The sequence below is a fragment of the Vigna umbellata genome, chromosome 1, assembly GCF_029865625.1.
Source record: "Vigna umbellata cultivar VRB3 chromosome 1, Vumbellata_1.0, whole genome shotgun sequence".
Lineage (NCBI taxonomy): Eukaryota > Viridiplantae > Streptophyta > Magnoliopsida > Fabales > Fabaceae > Vigna > Vigna umbellata.
The window spans coordinates 100,554,631-100,574,777 of record NC_142165.1 but is presented as its reverse complement, the minus strand read 5'-3'; the positions used below and the strand labels follow the sequence as shown (position 1 = coordinate 100,574,777).

At 33.6% G+C, this 20,147-nt stretch overlaps 4 protein-coding genes across 5 annotated transcripts; 1 reads left to right on the top strand and 3 right to left on the bottom strand.

Annotated features, from left to right (window-relative positions):
- Positions 1-6,356: 6,356 nt before the first annotated feature.
- On the bottom strand, positions 6,357-8,540 carry LOC124846298 (protein BUNDLE SHEATH DEFECTIVE 2, chloroplastic-like). Its single transcript, XM_047323530.2, has 5 exons — positions 8,381-8,540; positions 8,196-8,293; positions 7,877-7,943; positions 6,908-7,004; positions 6,357-6,611 (listed from the first exon to the last, which is right to left on the bottom strand). The coding sequence occupies exons 1-5, from the start codon at positions 8,436-8,438 to the stop codon at positions 6,533-6,535; spliced, it is 399 nt and encodes a 132-aa protein (XP_047179486.2). The 5' UTR covers positions 8,439-8,540; the 3' UTR covers positions 6,357-6,532.
- A 57-nt stretch (positions 8,541-8,597) lies between these two features.
- On the top strand, positions 8,598-11,658 carry LOC124846297 (uncharacterized). The gene is made up of 9 exons (XM_047323529.2): positions 8,598-8,732; positions 8,897-9,024; positions 9,153-9,234; positions 9,735-9,817; positions 9,943-9,981; positions 10,716-10,786; positions 10,863-10,977; positions 11,105-11,208; positions 11,416-11,658. Exons 1-8 carry the CDS (start codon positions 8,687-8,689, stop codon positions 11,177-11,179), a joined length of 639 nt encoding a protein of 212 aa, XP_047179485.1. The 5' UTR covers positions 8,598-8,686; the 3' UTR covers positions 11,180-11,208; positions 11,416-11,658.
- Positions 11,659-11,786: 128 nt separating this feature from the next.
- On the bottom strand, positions 11,787-15,059 carry LOC124846299 (FkbM family methyltransferase). The gene is made up of 2 exons (XM_088105164.1): positions 14,311-15,059; positions 11,787-12,474 (listed from the first exon to the last, which is right to left on the bottom strand). The coding sequence occupies exons 1-2, from the start codon at positions 14,914-14,916 to the stop codon at positions 12,106-12,108; spliced, it is 975 nt and encodes a 324-aa protein (XP_087961290.1). The 5' UTR covers positions 14,917-15,059; the 3' UTR covers positions 11,787-12,105.
- Positions 15,060-16,179: 1,120 nt separating this feature from the next.
- On the bottom strand, positions 16,180-19,569 carry LOC124846301 (beta-glucuronosyltransferase GlcAT14B-like). Of its 2 annotated transcripts, XM_088105163.1 has the most exons (6): positions 18,891-19,569; positions 18,668-18,732; positions 18,456-18,531; positions 18,225-18,300; positions 18,001-18,116; positions 16,180-17,166 (listed from the first exon to the last, which is right to left on the bottom strand). In XM_088105163.1, the coding sequence occupies exons 1-6, from the start codon at positions 19,441-19,443 to the stop codon at positions 16,652-16,654; spliced, it is 1,401 nt and encodes a 466-aa protein (XP_087961289.1). In that variant the 5' UTR covers positions 19,444-19,569; the 3' UTR covers positions 16,180-16,651. The 2 variants fall into 2 exon arrangements, with proteins under 2 accessions (XP_087961289.1, XP_047179490.2); XM_047323534.2 differs by lacking the exons at positions 18,456-18,531; positions 18,668-18,732 and having other exon boundaries at positions 18,891-19,567.
- Positions 19,570-20,147: the final 578 nt, after the last annotated feature.

Below are 20,147 nucleotides of genomic sequence, written 5' to 3'. Positions count from 1 at the left end.
TTTATTTAAATTTTAATAATTATTTAATTAAATAAATATTTTAATATACCGATTTTTATATCCGATTAATAAATTTTAAATTTATTTTTTATTTAAATTTTAATAATTATTTAATAAAATTAATATTTTAAAATAATATAATATATAAATATCTTTAATGTGATTTTGAATACTATTTTTATTTTTATTATTATTATTTTTATTTTAGTTATTTTATTTTACATTTTTAATAAAATTATTATAAAATATAAATAATATTTTAAAAATTATTAAATTAGAAAAATATAATAAATATTATTATTATTTTTAATTAAATTAAATATTTATTAAATTTTAAATAAAAAATTATTAACATATTTTACGGTATCCAATAAATAAGTTTTTAAAAATTTTGTTTTTATTTAAAATTTAATAACTGTTTAATTTATTGTAATATTTTAATATAATTTAATATATTTGAATATATTAAATCAAATTTATATTATTGTTATTATTATTTTATTTTTTATTTTTATCATTATTACTTTTATTTTAGTTATTTGATTTTTATTTATTTAATATAACTATTATTATGATATAAATCATATTTTAATAATTAATAAAATATAAAATTATATTAAATAATATTTAAATTTTAAATTAAATTAGATTATTATTAGATTGTGTAGAGGACTTAATAAGAAAGAGAAAAAAATAAAAAAGTATGTATTAAAGTGTCTTTAATAAGAGAGAAGAAAATAAAAATATATTTATTAAAAAATAAAATTTTTAAAAAAATTGGAGTGCAGATGCCACAAGGTTAAAAATGAAATTTTTGGAAGTGTAGGATGAGATGTTGGAGGTGTAGAATGAAACACTCGTACTATAAATTCCATAAGGAAGTTTCTGATTTCATTGTTGGTATAAAAATGGATGTCATATTGGGTTGGGCTCCCAAATGATTTTGGGTGTTGCTCCCTCCACCACCACCGTATACTTCCTCCACCTCCCCACATTATTTTAAATACAATTATATCCTTAAGTTAAATTTTTTTACTTTTATCCTATTTTAAATAATTTGAAACCCTAATTTTACTTTCTTAGCACCCACCACACGGAACTCTCTTCCCCTTTCCCCATTTCCGTTTCACCTCCCCACCTCCCGCACTTCCGTTCCTTTTTTTTCAGTTTTACAAAACCATTACGTTTAAAAACTAATTATATATCACATCCAAAATTAAAAATTTAAATATAAACTAATATAAATATACATGATTAAAATACATTAAAAATATATTCAAAAATAATAAATCAAAATATTTAAATTAAATTATTAAAATATCTAATAAACTAATAAAACAAACCCTAAAAAAAACGAAACATTTAAACGGAGGTGACATACTTAAGGTAAAACGGATGTCGACATCCGTTTTACCTTAAACGAATGTTGACATCCGTTGAAGGATGTGACCTCCGTTTAAAGGTTTCATTTTTTATTTTAGGGTTTTATGTCATGGTTTATTCGAGTACACACATGGAGGAAGCACCACACACGCACTGCACCACTCCATGCACTGCACCACGAGAACGACACTGCACCACCACGAGAGGGAGACTGCTTGATAATTCTTTCCACCACCACCAATCTTTACAACTTGTAGTATCTCACAGCAGACCAAAGAAATAGAGAAACAAGTATAATGTTAAAATGAAAGAAAAATATTTTACTCATACACGATACTACAATAGGTTATTAGTGAAATAGGTTATGAAGGGGTAAAATTAAAAATTAATAACCCTAAAAATAAATTTTACTGAAGACAAAATAATAAAGAAGAGGTGAAGGAATAAAGGTGTGGTGGTAGAGGGAGCAACAACCAATTATTTTAGTGATGAGTTTGGCAATAGAGCCCAATTGAAAATTGGGTTTTATTCTACTTCATGTCCAAAGAGAGTTGCTCCCTCCACCACCACCAACCGCTCCCTGCACCTCCCCATTCCTTATTTGCCCTTCTATAAAACGGATGTCAACATCCGTTTCACCTTCAACGGATGTTGACATCCGTAACACCCATTTACATATTTCATATTTTAGTTTATTATTTTTATTTAAAAGAAAAAAACTTCAACGGATGTGGCCACATCCGTAAACGGATGTACCACATCCGTTTAATAGATTTTTAAAAAGTTTTTAATTTATTATTTAAATAATAATATATAAATTAAAATAATAATTATTATTTTATTAAATAAAATAAAATTAATTTATAAATAATTAAATAATAATTTTTAAAAAATTAAATAATATTTATATATTAATTTAAAATATAAAAAACTAAAAAACTAAAAATTAAAAAACAAAAAAAGGAAACGGATGTGGCGACGTCCGTTTTAATATATTTATAACAAATTTTTTAATTATTATTTAAATAATAATACATAAATTAAAAGTAATAATAATTATTTTATTAAATAAAATAAAATTAATTTATAAATAATTAAGTAATAATTTTAAAATAATTAAATTTTATTTATATATTAATTTAAAACAAAAAAAATAAAAAAACTAAACTAGAAAACAAAAAAAGTAACGGATGTGGCACATCCGTTAACGGATGTGGCACATCCGTTTTAATATATTTATAATAAATTTTTTAATTATTATTTAAATAATAATACATAAATTAAAATTAATAATAATTATTTTATTAAATAAAATAAAATTAATTTATAAATAATTAAGTAATAATCTTAAAATAATTAAATAATATTTATATATTAATTTAAAACAAAAAAAATAAAAAAACTAAAAACTAAAAAACAAAAAAAGGCAACGGATGTCGCCACATCCGTTAACGGATGTAGCATGTCCGTGGAAGAATTTTTTCTTCAACGGATGTTGACATCCGTTGAAGAAAAGGGGTGGGGTGTGGGATATTTTAAAATATAAAGGATAGTTTTGGCATTTTAAAAAAATGTGGTGGTGCAGGAAGTAAAGTGGGGTGGTGTAGGGAGTAAAACCCATGTCCAAAAGCTGAGGACATCGTAAGGTCCACCGTTGAATCCCACTTCAAAAAAGATCCAATAAACGGTCTAGATGATCATGACCTTGTCACCTTAGTTGTTATGCTTTCTGTCATAGTATTTAACTCAAACAATTTTTTAACACACTTGTATCAGACTAAAATTCATTGAAAGTTAATTAACACCACTCATATTTAATTAACACTACTCATAAATTCATAACTTTCTACAACTTTTAAGCAAAAAATGTAGAACATACGTTAAAGAAGGATTGTGTTATTATAAATGTCTGTCTTGTGATTTATGCTGCTGGTATCACGAATATAATTGTTAAAAAGATAACAGAGTAAAGAATAAGTAAAATGAAGGCACAAAACTGATATGTTGGTATTCTCATTTTGTACTGAAAGTTTGCATAGCTTAAATGTAAATACCATATACTTACACTTACAGTTAATTTCATTATCATTACTACAGCAACACACTTTACTCCCATTTTTGTATTATTATACTATTTTATTTTAATAAATAAAAATTTAATATTTATATTAATTTTAATTGTATATTTACAAACTTTATTTTACAAATAATATATAATGGCGGCAGACATTTAATATTGAACATGCCAACTGAGAAATCTGAATTGAAAACAACAAAACTAGGTTGGAAAACATAACAACGTCACAAGAGAGATGTGATGTATTTATATTTTTTCCTTATTCATAGTAGGTGTAATATATGAAATATATCGATCGGAGTTAATAGTCATTTTTGGATAATTATCAGGTATTAATAAGTCAGATTACCTTACGCTCTACAAATATAGGGTATTAATCATTGGGTTTGATTACCTAAAATTATACTCCACTGATAACTATCATATAGGGTATTAATCATTGGGTTTGATTACCTAAAATTATACTCCACTGATAACTATCAATGGACTTGACTGCCACAAACTCTATAAATAATACAACTGATGTCAGGTACAATCATATTCTTCTATCCTAATAAAATATAGACATCTTTATAAAACATATCTGACTTGAGTGTCAGAGTGTCTTCTGCAGGTCAACCACCAATAAGGAAGGATTAGTTGAAGAGTTGGTCGATCGGAGCATAGCAACGAAGGACGACCGACCCCGGACAAATGTAACCGAAACATTTTGACGTCCACGGTGGGGTCGGGCGGCATCCCCATGAAGCCACGAAGAACTAGACGTGCGCTCGGTCTCCACATCGCTATTTGGATCAACACCAGGTTTTGCAACAAGAGTAAAAAATTCCGTAATAATTCCTAAAGAGATGACTTTTGTTTTGAGAATTTTCAGGAATGTTCAGCCCTACATCCAACCTTGACAGGTTCCAGTTTTTATTATAATTTACAAATTAATTTTAAATTATAAAATATCCTGCACAGGAAGTTACAGAGTTGCGTTCAACCTTCTCAGGTTCTACCAATTCTTAAATTATAAAATATTATGCACAAGAAGGTACAAAGCTGCTTTCAACCTTGTCAGGTTCTACCGAAATTTTAAATTTGCGTTCAACCTTGTCAAGTTCTATCAACCCGTTCTACCAACTCTTAATTTTAAATTATAAAATATTATTAAAATATTATCCACAGGATGGTTCAGAGCTGCGTTCAACCTTGTCACGTTCTACCAACTCTTAATTTTAAATTATAAAATATTATGCACAAAAAGGCACAAAGTTGCGTTCAACCTTGTCAGGTTCTACCAACTCTTAAATTATAAAATATTATGCACAATATGGTTCAGAGCTGCGATCAACCTTGTCAGGGTTCTACCAAGCACAAGAAGGTAGAGACCTGTGTTTAACCTTGTCAGGTTCTACCAACTCTTAAATTATAAATATTATGCACATGATGGTATAGATTTGCGTTCAACCTTGTTAGGTTTTAATGACTCTTAATTTTAAATTATAAAATATTATGTGCAGGAAGGTTCAGACCTCAACTTCGTCAGGTTATAATGGCCGCTCGGGAGAAGTCAGAAAAATGGCTTCAGAAATCCCCGTTCAACGCAAGAAGTCAGAAAAATTACTCTTGCCTCAAGACCGCGTAGGACCGCTCAGGGAGAAGTCAGAAAAATGGCTTCAGAAATCCCCGCTCAACGTAGAAAGTCAGAAAAATGACCCCTGCCTCAAGCTGCTCGGGGGAAAGTCAGAAAAATGACTTCAGAAATCCCCACTCAACGCAGGAAGTTCGAAAAAGAACTCTTATCAGTCAACTACTCAACAAGTTCAGCTTTGTCAGGTTCCAATGCCTTTTCATTATAAAAATAAATATTGAAGCGTAACTCTTAGCATTTTCTGTTCAGTCTAAGGAACATATCCAAAGAGAACTCCTAGAGTTCGCCGCTCGGTACATAAAGCAATGAAGACTTAAAACATCGAAGATAGACTCCCTAAATACTACGTGAGCGACCTCTCTTAAAGCTCATAATAATTCCTACGCACCTCTTTTAATAAAGAGTTTGCTCGGACTTGGGGGACTTATGTAGTATATGAAATATACCAATTGGAGTTAATGGTCATTCATGGGCAATTATCAAGTATTAATAGGTCAGATTACTCACGCTCTACAAATATGCGGTATTAATTATTGATTATTGGGTTTGATTCCCTAAAATTATACTACACTCATAACTAATCAATGGACTTGACTGCAATAAACTCTATAAACAATACAGCGTCAGAGTGTCTTCTGTAGGTCAATCACCAATCGGGAAGGATTACTTGAAGAGTTGGTCGATCAGAGCATAGCAACGAAGGACGATCAACCTAGACAAATGTAACTGAAACATTAAGGATTTTAGTCTTTAAGATTGATGTTAACAAGGAAAATCATTTATACAAACACTGACTATATTTTTAATTACTACTTTTTGTGGATTTGTTTTTAATATTTTTTGTTATACGTTTATCTCTTCATGCTGAAGTGTTATCTGTAATATATGTTGTGAAATTTTGCTTCTCGAAAGTATTGACTGTCGATTAAGAGTGACTTCATTCTTATGTTTTATGTTTTTTTTAACCAAAGCATATTTCTTTAAAGCTCAAGAACTAGACAGCAAAATACGAATATCCATTTTTTTCATGTATATAAATATGAAGATAAAATTGTTAATTTTACTATTGCCAGATATATGCAATGGTAATGAGATTCCATGTTAAAGTTCATTAAATATGACTTTATTTAAAAATAGTTTGTTTCTACCAAATTACAGATTTGTCTTTTATTTTTGGTTTGGCCTACCATGTTTTCTATTTTACCAATGTCACATAATTTGTACAAAACTAACATTATTGGCATAACTATATGATGGACATACAAAACTCAACCATGGAAAAATTAAGAATTAAGACAAAATCGTATTGGTACAACTGCAGAATACATTATTGAATACACATTACAAAAAGACCAGCAAAGGAACACGCAGATTCCTACAACTTTTTTTCTCTCAGTATAGCCATTAGGAATCTTTAACTCAATCTAGCCCAGCTTTTAATCATCAAATGTGCTCATGAATCCACCACGAAAGCCAGCCCCATTACAGGATCCACACAAAACATCCTTTTTACCTCTGCAAGGAACACATATGTTGTGTAGAATTAGATTGAAGATAAACCTACGACACTGGCAATTATAATCCGAAGTCCTTCGACACATCTGTGATGGTTATTATACAAAGGCTCTATTTTGCAGGGTTTATCTTTAAATATATTTGAGACTTGGACTACATACATTAACAGCCTTATATTCAACAAAAATCACGACTTACTGAAAGTAATTGCATGTAATGTCAAGGAATCAAAAGAGAACAATAGAACAATAGAACAATAGAACAATATACAAGTTCAAGTGGTATGGTTCAGTTACCTGCATAGCCAACACAATCCACCGGCTTTAAATTGTCCGTTGAAGTGATCTTCAGAATTAACTCCAGTACCTTTGCATTGACTGCACGCTATTGCGCCTGCCAAAAACATAACAACCGAGTGAGTTTGATACTGATGTTTCTAATCATGGAAAGAGAGAAAATACTTCAAATATCAACTAGCTCTCCAAGAAATTGGAAACAGGCCTCAAATATGCATGGAAAAAATCCTGACACTTCATCAAGAATTATTGATGATGACCGATCTTAATGTATTCTTCTTCCAGCCATAGCCTTAACCTAGCCATCAAGCCCAAATACAAAACCAGGACCACTCAAAGTCTACCTTCACATGTCTATCCAAGGCATATAGGAATACCAAGACTAAATAAGATAGGATTTAGCCAAGTACTAAATAGACAGTTTCATCTGTTTGAATCAGTCACCATTTCCACCATTTGCTTGAAAGATGATTTCTTTTACGCTCCGGATATTGTGAATGTAAATGCTCAATAGAGAAATCATCACGAATAGCTAACTGAAACATGACAAGCATCAACATACCTCCAGACTAATTGGGTTTCTTACTATGAGTATATGTTACATCCCCACTGGAACCTGTATGCCTTCGACAATTTTTAAGGTGATATCAGTATTTGGCTAATATCTTTGACTCAGATGGGAAACAATAGTGTTTGGCTTAATAGATTTTAAAGACATCATTACCTTCACTATTGACACAACACCTTTTTAGGGAAGATGTAAAATTTCTCAATAAAACAAGAAGAACTGAAAGATCTAAATGTTAATGAGGTCTAAGGTTTTCCTGTTCTGAATTTCGTATAAAGCAAACCATTGCTGTATGATATCATACAAAGGCTGTAACTAATTTGAACCTTCGTTGAACAAAGAATAAGAAGGGTGCAAAAAAATCTTTATAAAAGGAAATTAAATTCTGCGTTTTCACTTACCATTTCCATCACAATCAGAACAAACAATGCTCCTAGATTTTGTTTTTTTAGTGTCATCTTCTGTAGCCTGCATTAAATAGAAATCAGAGAGGGATTCAAAGGATATGCAATTATGAATTGTTAAACACAACAGTAGAAATGTGCAAGCTATATGTGCCATATCCCATTTCTTAGACTCTTTTTCCAAATGTTACTGGACAAAACTTGTCAGCCTATGAACCACACATGGTAGCATGATGACACAAAAAAGGAGAAAGAAAAGTGAATACAAAGCACCTTATTTGTAAATGGGATGCTGAAATTAAACTAAAATTCTCACCTTAACCTTCAAAGACTGAAAGCTTGGAGCTCTAGAACTCTGACACGCTTCCTTCACCCTAAAAGTCTTTCCGGTAACTGAATAACCGATAAGTGTCCCTATTAAAGTGAAACAAATTCTCATTCAATATTATAAGCACAGCAAATCCCAAGAAAGAACAATTAAACAGAGAGAGTTATTAATACCAGGTCTGTTTGGGGATTCCAAGGAACAAATAGGAGCAAAAGAAAGAGAGTGCGCCATTCTCAACCACAGGGACTTAAAATATCAAAGGGTGTAGCCAAGTTTGGTCTGAACTCTGAACTGAACTGAAGGAGTGAGCTCAATAAATACAAGTTTGAGCAGATAAGGTCTTCGAATATGTGGGTAAATTTCGTGCTTTCATTACTTTAACGCCCTTGGATGTGTATCAATGAATAGTGGGTATTTTGGTAAAATCCTTCTTCGTGTGCATAAAACAAAGACATGGATTTTTTTTGAAACACAAACAAATGGCGAGCACTCTGCTGTCCGTACACCGCTTTCTTCCCTCCCAGAGTAAGCTTAATTGCGTGCAATTTCGTCAGATTCGTCCTTGTTCTTTGTCAGTCTTGTCAAAATTTCCTTTCCCTTTTCGATAAAGTGTGGGTATTTTCACGAAAATACTGTGGGAAAAATTTATTCTGGTGTTGGTTTATCGTGTTTTCTTTTCGTTATTTTAGAGAGGGAAAATGTCGGTTACATGAGTGCTTTCAGAGCTTCGTTTCGTGGCCAAGCTCTGTGCAATTCAAGTTTCTGTGGGAGACAAATAGCTAAAAGCCATGGAAAACGTCTTGTTGTTCACTCACTGGTTGCCACTTCACCCTTTCTGGTTTCTCTGTCAATTAATCTATCAGTGCTTACAATTGTGGTTTGCATATATTTGAAGTCTTGATGTGGCAACTATGAAGTATAACTTTGGCTTTTCTTTGTTGACAGTTTGGAAGGCAGGTGAGGTCCGTGAAGAAAAGAGAGACAGTGATTCCCGAACCAGATTACAGGATTTCAATTGTGCTACTCGGTGGTTACTGATTCTCTCTTTATTTGTATGTGCCTTACAACATAGTTTTAGACTTTCAAGTAAACATAATGTTTACTGTATAGATTTTATCTGTAACTGAGGATAATGACTTGGTATAATCGTACATATTTGAGGGCATTGTGCATCTTGTTCTTCCCAAATGAACATCCCGTAGTCCAGCATACTTTCATATATAATTTGTAGACTTTGCTGAATAATCTATCTAGAACAACATAATTTGGTTGGTGGCCGTTTTATCGGGCTAGTTACAATCTGTTAAAGGATTGAATTTCATTCATTTGAAAATTAAGCACCCTTACTGACCGATAATGTTGCCTTAGTTTTTGGGTTCTTTGGAACTTGGTGAATTCAAGTCTTTTCAAATGAGTTTAACTAAGACTTTTAGCATCTTTTGAACACTATAACTCAGTCTTACTTTCCTTTTCGTACATACGCACTAACATACTAAAATCTTATGTGGCTTAAAATTGTACAATCAGGTATTGCTGGTGGGTTGACTTACACAGATAATCTAGTACCTGCAGTACCTGTTGGTCTCCTTGGATTGCTTCTGTTGTTCCAGGTGATTATTAGTAAAAGACGGTGTAACTAAGAAAGGTGTAGCTTGGCTCACGTACCTTTGCGGAAAGGACATGACATTTCTTTTCTGATGACATTTCTCTTCTCATTTTTCTCTTATTTCTTCAGACTACCAGAGTGAGATTTGTCTTTGAAGATGATGCCCTGGTTTGTTACCTTCTTAGTTCTCCAAAAAATATGTTCTATGTATAGTATTATTTACTTTCTTGGCACTCAAACTTCATTATTTACTTTCTTAAAAGCCTTTATATTTTGTCTTATTCCTGCTAAAAAAGTGTGTTGAAATTCGTTAGTTCGAATTAATAAGAAAAGTCCACTACTTACGGTCTTACTGCTAAGGAATATTTAAAATTTAGAATACATATTGCAGTTTTTAGTTAAGTTTTTTTGTTCAGTTTTCAAATGTAAGACACAAAATGTCATGCCATTATATAATTGAATCCATCTCAGTTTTTTTTTTTCTTTATACCCCACAAGCAAGTAGACCTTGTAATTGTAAATCATAACAGTCAAAAATAGGGAATCACCCTCTTGATTTCTGAGAACAGTGTTGTTTCAAACATTTATGTCTTAGTAGCAAGTTCAATGCCTCTTTTCCATCAAGCATTGCATGAGTTTATTATTGGATTACACCAACTTGATGCAAAAGGATAAACTACAGGACTAAGCAATCTGCAGCTTGATCGATTGTAACTTTATGTGGTTTATATTTATTTGCAATTATCATTCAGTTTCAGGTACCATCTTAGTATATGTAACTTCATCGGCATATTATATCTGTCTGCATGACTTCATGTACTTAGATATTTATCATTCCATGCTGTTTTTTATGCTCTCTTTTTAGTTATTCATATTAGTTGTATACAAAATTTCTGGTTTAGGAGGTAAGGATAGGTGAAAAGCTCCAGGAATCAGGTGAGAATGTTTTTGTTGGAGGAGAAAACCGCTGGAAGTAAGTACCTGATTTCTTGTATACGCTTACCAGAATTTCACAAGAGTGGGACAAAAACTAGTATGATATGCTGCAGGTACTCAACATTTGTTAATTGGGAATTCTGGTGGCCGAACTTCCCTGTCTTGGTTTACTTCAAGGAGACGCAAACAAAGCCCGAAGGACAAATCCATTTCTTTCCCATAATCTTTGTAAGCAGTTTGGACGCAAGTGTAGCCAATACACATATAGGAGATAGCTAAGAAAATAAATTTCATTTGCAGACATTAAGCTTCGGCGTTTCTTTTATTGTTCTTGGTATTTTATTTTTATATGCAGAATGGTAAGCAGCTTTATGAGGTCATGGTGCAAAGAGCTGGCCCTTCAAAAACTAGTGGACCAAAGGAATCCTAAGGACTGAGCTGTTGTGGTTAGAGCCCCAGGTATAAAAACCTTAAAAACCATTTAGTATCTTCTTCATATGGTAATGAGAATTAGAAGATTACTACAGGAGGTTTTAGAATTCTTCCTTTTACTAACATATAGCATCAATGCCTACTAACATATAGCATCAATGCCTACTGTAATGGTTATTTGATCATTATACCATAGAATAGAGTGGCTCTAAGGTTTGTTCACGTGTTTTACAGTGGGGTGTCTTGGATGCCATTGAAATCGAGGGAGCCCCGGAAAAGAGATTTTTTATGTTGAAATTGCTATTTGTTTGTGGTAGTGTGCTGAGATGAGGAAACACTGTTCTCGCTGTTTAAAGAAGCAGGAAAGCTTTATTTAAACAAATAATTCAGATGTAGTTTCCTCAGCAACAAAAAAATATAATTCAATTATTTTGAAGTCTCGTTTCACATGAATATAGTTCGTCTTATTCCTTTCGAGATTTACCAGTGATTTTACTTCATTGCGTAAGATGTAGAATTTAACAGTACCCTATATTTGATTTGTGTTGGCTTCCACAGATGTAGTTCTCCGAATTGGCTACGACATATCAAACGTAAGAAGTTGATACACAAGTAGTTTTTATAAATAGATTTCAAGAATATAATTGTAGAATACATTAAACGAATGCCTACAAATAAAGGCCGGTATAGAAAATCACGAAGCCTACCCCAAGAGTCATAATTTAAGGTAATGCATGTACAATAACAGATGCATTTCAAACTTCGTGGACTGATAGAGATTGCGAAAGCTTGCAGTTAGCGATGTAGCCACCCGGCATAACTCGTTTCTATCAGCATAGGAATTCAACACTCATGAATTAGCTGACATTACAACTGGCAATAACTTGGCTTTCCATCTAGGGGCTGCAAAACAGAAAACCAATATTACGATCGATCCTTCTTGACGCAGTGTGCATCTGTGCCATGTCGAGTACAATCATGATAACCCACACTCTGGAGGAAGCCTCGAATCTTTTCTACAGTGCTATTACTGGCCTGTAACAAGCGCTCATCTTCTTCGTATATGAGATATGGGGCTTGGCTTCCTTTCCTGGAAAGCAACTTTGATGCTCCTTTTAGAACGTGATATTCCCAGCCCTGAACATCTATCTTTAGCAGAAGAACAGGCTGGGATTCAGGAATCACTTCATCAAGAGGAACAGTCTTTACTTGAAAAGCTACCTCTTCATTGGACTTAAATGCCAACTTTGCACCCGTGGCAGAAATAGCACTGTTGTCTAACCTACCAAGCAACTGAAAAAAAAGAAATTGAATAATCAGCATTGAAAGACAAGCAGAAGTTGAGATGTAAAATAAATTAATTTCATTTTCTTGTCCTTCTAGTTTTCATGTCAGAAACGATGAGGACTTGGCCTAATGGTATTAACTCTGACCGTAAGATGTTACATATTTTCTCCCCAAATCCATTTCTTTCCATAAAAAAGGAAAGTTCCAAATAAAATCATGGATTCAGATTTGGCAACCATAATGGAAACCAAAAATGAAAAGAGATTTTTGTTGTATCGTTTCAAACTGTTACATTTTTTTCCGAGCACAACGCCCGGTCCGACTTGTTCATTAATTTTATAAGATGCAACAGAAACCAGCCAATAGCTATTGCTAAATGAACATGACAAATATTTGGAGGCCACTTTTCAAGTTGGTTCCTGAGGAGATTTTAGACTTGCAAGTTATGATCATCTTAGTTCACCAAAGCATACAAGCTGACTCTTTAAATAAGTCTTTTGATGGATAAACAGACCATTGTTCCAAATATGCCATGTGCAGGGACTAACCTGCCCTAGTAAAATTTTAAAATTTTGATCAGCAATCTGAGGATAGTGGGTGCACAATTGGAAGTCATCACCTGAACCTAAGACCTTATTTGAATCTCCATCCAATCCAACTAACTAGCTGAACTAATCAGGTTTGTCAAAATCTTACGGTCAAATCAAATGATCCAAAACAGCTCATTTAAAGAATGTCCTTAAGCTTCAACACAACTTCAAACAGGAGACTTAACGACCTTTTTTAGTGGGTAAAAGACAGTATTAGAAAAATATAACAAAAACGATAGGTCCTAATGAAGCTAACAGCAAATTTGTCAGATAACAATGAAAGGGAAAAGTCATGAGGATGCTGCAAACAGTAAGTTAAAGATCCCCGGATATCCTATTCATCCAACGTGCCACGTTCTTTTGTTGATAAACCACATACTTGAAGAATGGTTAACCTCATGCAGCACATGATTTAGAGAATATGAACACACTCTCAACTTATCTCTTTACAAGAGTGCAAAATATGCAGGATAAAAGTTCAACACAAACATGTCTTGCAAATCATACAGGCCCATGAGATAACTTATCTCTTGTTTTCAAGTTTGTATGATTAACACCTCTTATTGGGCATATTATTTGTTAGTAGACTTCTCGCATAGCTTTTAGGACCAGTGGATCTAATTAGTAAGACAAGTCTAATATTCTTAGGCGTATAATATAAGTAGTCATTTGTTACATTGTGTAAGAAGTTTTGACTCGTTGGTGAATTATTAAACTTTGTGCTTTTGAGAGAAAATCTATAATCTGTTAGGTCACTTTTGATTCTTCTCTTTAAATTTCCTAATTCACAGTGACAAATAAAAGAAGCATGGCATTGTTCTCACATTCCCCACTGAATTCCACTTTTCGTTCGTTTTCCTTTATCTTCTATTCCTTGTTAAATTGTAATTGAAGCTAATATATCCAATGTAATGGTTCAACTGGTTTCAGGTCATATTTCATACCGTGATCATCGTTGCAACTAAGGATTAAAATTCAACAAAGCATAAATGGAAAAGAAGTGAATTCTCAAAACCATTTTCAGAAATTGATTTATAACTAATAGAAATAGTTCTTTATTAATTTATCTATTTCCATCAACAGCCATTTCCTCTACGTTTCTTCTCTCTAAGTACTTCAAATGATTCTTTCCGACCTAACTAAACTAGTATCCAACTAAAACAAGCCTGCTTCTACAACATAATTCAATTCAAGCTCGAAAAATAGCACATCAAAATTAAATTAAAAAAATAAATAAGGCAAGAAATATAACCTTGTAAACGGTAATGTTACCAACGCGATCCGACGCAGCGGCCTCGAACACAGTGACCAAATCCGCAACTCGGTTGAAGTAAATCCCTTCACAGATCTTCTGCAAATTCTCGAACACGGGCTCAAACGCCAGAACCTGAAACCCCATGGCAGAGGCGGCGAAGGTGGCCATACCCACGTTGGCACCAACGTCGACGACCAACCCATCCTTGCCCTCGCTCTTGGCCTTCTGGAGCAGGTCCTGAATGGTGACGGAGATGTCGGGCTTGCGAAAGGGCTTTCCTTTGAGCATCCTTACAATGTTCTTGTGAGGCTTGTCGGGGAGGGTTCCGAAATCGGAGAGGGAGAAGAGGAAGGGGTAGCGCACGCCCTCGACGGTGTTTGCGACGACGGGGTGAGCCTGAGGAGAGGCGGAACAGTCGAAGGGGGAGACTGCTTTGAAGGAGAGGAAGGTGCTACGGGCAATGAGAGCAGAGGTAGAGGTGTATGAGAAACGCGGGGTAAGGAATGCGAAGAAGAGAAGGAGGAGAGTGGAAGGGAAGAGTAAAAAGAGGAACTTCGGGGAGAGGAATCTGGTTTGCTTATCTCTTTTCCATGCATTTGCCATGGAACAAGAGTGTCTGCGTTATGAGAGCTTGGTCTTCTTTCAATGGAAAGAGAAAGGTTTTCTCTATTTCAGATTAGATCTTGCTAGCAGTGCGAGGACTCCTTCGAAAGTGTTTTTCATTGAACCTAACACTAGCCTTTGTTTATCATTTTTGTTTTCTTTTTATCACTAAATTTTAAAACATTCATTTTCTCTGTTTCTTTTTTAATCCTTTTCATTTACACATATTTTGCAAAAAACAAAAGAGCTAAAATGACCCAAAATATAAAAATCATTTTATGTTTTTCAGTCCTAAAATATTCAGGGAGTTCTCTTTTTGTCTCTCATATTTGACATTATTATTTTTAGTTCCCGTATTTTGCAAAAAAAATATTTTGAATGTTGTTGAAATGAATAATTTTTAAAAGGAAATAAAACTATATTAGATTAGGTGCTTGACAATAAAAATACAAAATCAAAGTGAGTTAGTTATTCTTATTAATTACAATATTTTTAAATGGTGTTAGCACATGCCGATTAAAACAAATATTTATAAATTTAAGAAGAAAAAACTTACTCTAAGTTTAAAGCATGTAAAAACTATTCTTAGAGATATTTAACTTCTAATATAATTATCTACTTTAGTACTTTATTACTTTGCTTTAAATTTTTTTAACAATGATAGTACAAGACATTTTGATGTTAACTCAAACTTGGAATTTACTCTATTCAACCCAATGGAGACTTAATAGTTTGTATGAAGTCTTAAAACTCAATTTTCATGACTGTCATATATTGGTTTAGAATTTTTGTTTTCGATTTCACAATAATACCTTTGTCATCTTGTTTATGCATAATGGAACAATGTATCATGTCAGTTAGAGATAAATTTTAAAAATTCAACAATAAAGAAAAAAAGAGAATTCTTCTAAGGCTTATTATGTACTCTTTTTGTGCGTTACTATTTCGATCTATTGCCAAGTCAAGATTATTTTATTTCCTTACCCAATTGTTACAAAGAGTGTAATTTTAATTAATACAAGTTCATGCATAGAAAATGTTTGTTTCCCAACAAAAAAATTAGTATTTGCCTTTCTTAGTATTTTTGAACTGGTTGAGTTCCATGCAGGAGAATTCTTTACTCAAAAAAGTGTACAAGCAATTCTTTTATCAACAAGGTGAATTTAGAAGAAACTAATGGGTTTAATAGTTCATCAATTCATGAGGTAATAGATATAAAATGGTATTGAATGTAACTCAAGAAAAGGGTGAGATAAGCAAAAAAGCAGAACAAGTGACAGCTACTTGAGCGTGTTCTTGTAAAAAGATTAGTTGGGAAAGTACTTTTCACGGGTTTGTGCCACTTCCAACCTAACAGTAGGAAGCATTCTGCCCATGCATTACATAACTGAATCTCTTATTTACTATAAAGACATTCTGCAGAGCACGACAATTGCATAAATGATGACTCGTCATTGCCATTCATGAAATTCAATAAATCATGTGAATCAAATCAATGGATACATATTACCTACAAAAGTGTGGTCACGTTAGAATTTGTGTAAAAATAGAAATTGAAGGTAACACGTACTATTGAAGAAATGGTGGTCCCTTCCGTTTTCTGCTCTATCTTCTCATATTTCTTGTTTGTCTCAGAACATCCTCGGGTGTCAACTGGACATCATAATGGTTTGCCTGTTGCCGCTGAGTGATGGATAAACAACAATGAGCATAGCAAGGTGTTTAAAACTGGGAGTCAAGAACACTGCTTAGTGTGAAAATCTTCTGCTGACAATAAACCATTCATAAGACGTTTGAGCCTTTCTGCTCCAGGGCCAGGCTTAAGTTCGGTGATATTTTTTATGGCAGAATATGGTTTGGTGGTGTTTGAATTTGTCCGGTCAAACCACTTGCCAGGCACATAACCATGTTCATTTCGTCCCAGGAGTTCAGTATCAATCTTATCCAAGAGTTGTTCGTTGCTGCCAAATTTCCGAGCAAATGGAGCGTTGCTCTCCACCATTTCCTCGTAGTTATTGATTGTTAGGAAGTGTGGATGTTGTTTTGGAGGGTTATCCCATGATATGAAGTGGAGGTCATGATTTACAGTAGTGTTCCGGAACTCATCAGCATTGCAGATGACTGTGTGAAAATACCCTTCAGGGGAGGATAGAAAGTTGGCATAATACATCAAGACTATTCTAGGCAAGTTATCCCATCCCCATAACAAATACTCAACAAATTGGCGAGAGAGCATCATCCAAGCAGAACCTGAGCAAAATCATGTAGCATAACAAAACTCAGAAAGCATAGAGTTGGATACTACTACTAGGTCTTTCAACTTAAGGAAAACTATTTTAAAAACTTCAGATGATAAAGTGTGGTATGTCATAGATTCAAGTAAACTAGTTGATATTGTGCGGATGTTTAACTGCAAATGGCTTCATTTTGAAACAAACTTAAAAGGGTCATGCTAGCTAACAAAGGACCTGATGACATTGGTTAAGGTGCATTTAATACACTTTCTTAATTACTTATAAAGTAATTATTAAATGATTTTTGTTCTGCTGTTCCATTTACCAATGTCCTTACGGTACATGTTAGCAATTGTCAACATAAAATAGAGGGAAAGGACACCAGAATAAGCGTATGCAATTAGACCTCTCGTATGAATGAAATAAATTTCCAGGTAAGTGACACACAGCTCATGATAATTGCGACATCTATATTAGGAATACCAATGGCAATCAGTAGTACTTCTATATGAGATATTTGAGTTCAACAAGAGAAAAGGTGCGAAAAACTGTGGCCAACAAGAGAAAAGTAAAAGAATGGAGAAAGGTGAAAAGGTGTCGTAGTTCCGGGTAATCATATACTAAAACCAAAGGCTCTACCACCCCCTCTCTATCTCCATCATCACTGTTTGACTTCAATTTTCAAATTTTTTTCCTATTTTGATTTCCGTAAAATCTTCAATTTATTCTACGGTAGCATGTCTCATAATACTGAAACATTCTACAAATGTGAAAAAGCAAACTAATAAACGTGGAATGAGAAAATTAACAAAATAAAGATTTAAGCAAGATAAGTCATCAGATACCATACCTGTAAACAGCTTATATGCTGTGGGAACATTTCTTTTCTCTGTCACCCAAAACAAATCAGATTTATTGACACTATAAAGTGCTGGATCAATTATAACAGGCTTGGCTCTCTGATCTCTATTGAAAAAAGGAAACAGCAAAGTCTTCACGAAGTTGCACGTTACTTTTGAAGGAAATAAAGAAAACCATGCAATATAACACAGGATGAAAGGATTAGCAACTTACTCTTTCCAGCCAATATCACTGGTGTGCTCAATAAAGTTAAGGTGTCTCGGCGTTGATGACAGCGTATGCAACAGATCTGTTGAGAAAAATACATGAACTGAGTGATCGTGAAAACAGGGTAACATAATTCACAGTTCACATTCTTTAGTAAGTTTCAACAAATAAACATATTTAAGCATTTAACAAACAAACCATAAAAAAATCCATAGAAATTTATTTTAACATATTTACTCTTATCTGAAACCCGGCATTCTTCCTCCCCCACCACCCCAGGCCACAAGAAGAGAGAGAGGAACAAGCCTGTCAGCTGACAAAACAAACAACTCATCGATGAGCAAATCGACAAATAGAACACTTTGGACTATATTGGGGCCAGATCAAACCAACTTAAAATTCAGTAAGTCTCTAAACTTATCTCAAAATTAGCAGCAACCGGTTCTCACATCACATATCAGAAATGCATTCCAAAACAAACCAGCATTTAAATCCATTAACACAAAACCAAAACCTGGGAAACAGCCAAGACAGAAATAAATGCCCGGCCCCGTTTGAAAGATCCCGAATCAACAAAATCTCCGTAACACAGACACGGAATCCAACAAAAAGCAGTGCCTAGTTTTGCTGATCGAAGATACAAAAAGAAAAGTTAAAGAGAGGGTAGCGTACCATCTTGGGTGACCAAGGGGTAATCAGAAGCGCTTAGATTGATGAACCAATCCCAGAGTCCACCTTCCTTGAACAAAATGGCCGCAGCGTGAAGGGTATTAGTGACCATAGTAGGTCCCCTGTAGGTGACCAAGTTAGCCTTAACAACCATCCTAACATTGCCCAATTTGGCAAAGAGAGGCTCGTTCTTGACGAAGTTGGCAAGCTCCAATCTTTCCTGCGTGGAAGCCTCGAGGTCCAAGTGCACAGCGTACTGATTCCTGGGATGGTAAAGGGCTTTGAGGGTTCTCTTCAGAGTCTCGCCATCACCCACTGACCCCGAGATCAGGTAGGCGATCCTGGGAACGGATTCGCTGGATGACGTGGAAGACACCCTGAGCTTTGACTCCACGAAACGAGGCTCTTCCACTCTGCCACGTGTACGGTATAGGTAGAGCAAAGAGGAAGAATCGGTGGAGACGAAGATGGAAAAGAGTATGAGTAAGGTTAACAAGAGTAGAGACAATACAAGTGGGAGGAACCATTTCTTCCTCTGCTGTTTGTTGGTCTCCATAGATAAACAACGTTTTCAGGTACAAATGGCCCAAGTGCCAACCTTTCCTTGCTGGGGTTTCTTCAGTGTTTCTGTTGCAAGGACATAGAAGAAAGAAAGAGATAAATAGGGCGAGTAATACTAAAAACCTTGGTTCATCATTAATAGCAATAGTCTAATAATAATAATATTATTTATCCTTATGAATTAGGGTACGTTTGTACTTGCGATAATACAACAGTCAAATTAATTCTAGGTCGCTTTCCTTTCTTCTCCCTCTTCCCACTCCTCCTTCACTTTTGTTCTTTCTATTTCATTTTTAAAAAATAGAAAAATTCTATTTTCCTCTTTTGTTTATTTATTTGTGTTAGACCGATTGAATTAATAAAATTTTTCAAGTTTATTAAGATGAAAAAGCTTGTAGCATAAATCATTTAAATATAATTTTTAAAATAGTCATCGCAAGAGTGCATAATTTCTTGCTATATATAAATTCATTAGATAAAGATATAAAAAAAATAGTATTGAAATTGTGTTCTGATTAAATTTACTAATCATATCCTTTTTATGCCTATTATAACTTTATATATAAATATAGATATATCATGTTATATACTTTGAAATAATATTTAAATGTTATCTTATATGATTTAATTAAGGTGAGAGTATGTTAGACTATCTGTGAAGAAGTCTTCAGTTTGTCACTATAAAGTTTTATTAACCCA

Excerpts from the sequence above, each read along its gene's own strand:
- LOC124846298 (XM_047323530.2), bottom strand. The coding sequence starts at position 8,438 with ATGGCGCACTCTCTTTCTTTTGCTCCTATTTGTTCCTTGGAATCCCCA. Across the intron at positions 8,294-8,380 it reads GGAATCCCCAAACAGACCTG|GGACACTTATCGGTTATTCA; the intron begins GTATTAATAACT and ends TCACTTTAATAG. Across the intron at positions 7,944-8,195 it reads TTCAGTCTTTGAAGGTTAAG|GCTACAGAAGATGACACTAA; the intron begins GTGAGAATTTTA and ends TATTTAATGCAG.
- LOC124846297 (XM_047323529.2), top strand. The coding sequence starts at position 8,687 with ATGGCGAGCACTCTGCTGTCCGTACACCGCTTTCTTCCCTCCCAGA. Across the intron at positions 8,733-8,896 it reads CCGCTTTCTTCCCTCCCAGA|AGAGGGAAAATGTCGGTTAC; the intron begins GTAAGCTTAATT and ends TCGTTATTTTAG. Across the intron at positions 10,978-11,104 it reads ATTTCTTTCCCATAATCTTT|AATGGTAAGCAGCTTTATGA; the intron begins GTAAGCAGTTTG and ends TTTTATATGCAG.
- LOC124846299 (XM_088105164.1), bottom strand. The coding sequence starts at position 14,916 with ATGGCAAATGCATGGAAAAGAGATAAGCAAACCAGATTCCTCTCCCCG. Across the intron at positions 12,475-14,310 it reads GTAACATTACCGTTTACAAG|TTGCTTGGTAGGTTAGACAA; the intron begins GTTATATTTCTT and ends CTTTTTTTTCAG.
- LOC124846301 (XM_088105163.1), bottom strand. The coding sequence starts at position 19,443 with ATGGAGACCAACAAACAGCAGAGGAAGAAATGGTTCCTCCCACTTGTA. Across the intron at positions 18,532-18,667 it reads ATGCATTTCTGATATGTGAT|CTGACAGGCTTGTTCCTCTC; the intron begins GTGAGAACCGGT and ends TTGTTTTGTCAG. Across the intron at positions 17,167-18,000 it reads AGCATATAAGCTGTTTACAG|GTTCTGCTTGGATGATGCTC; the intron begins GTATGGTATCTG and ends GATTTTGCTCAG.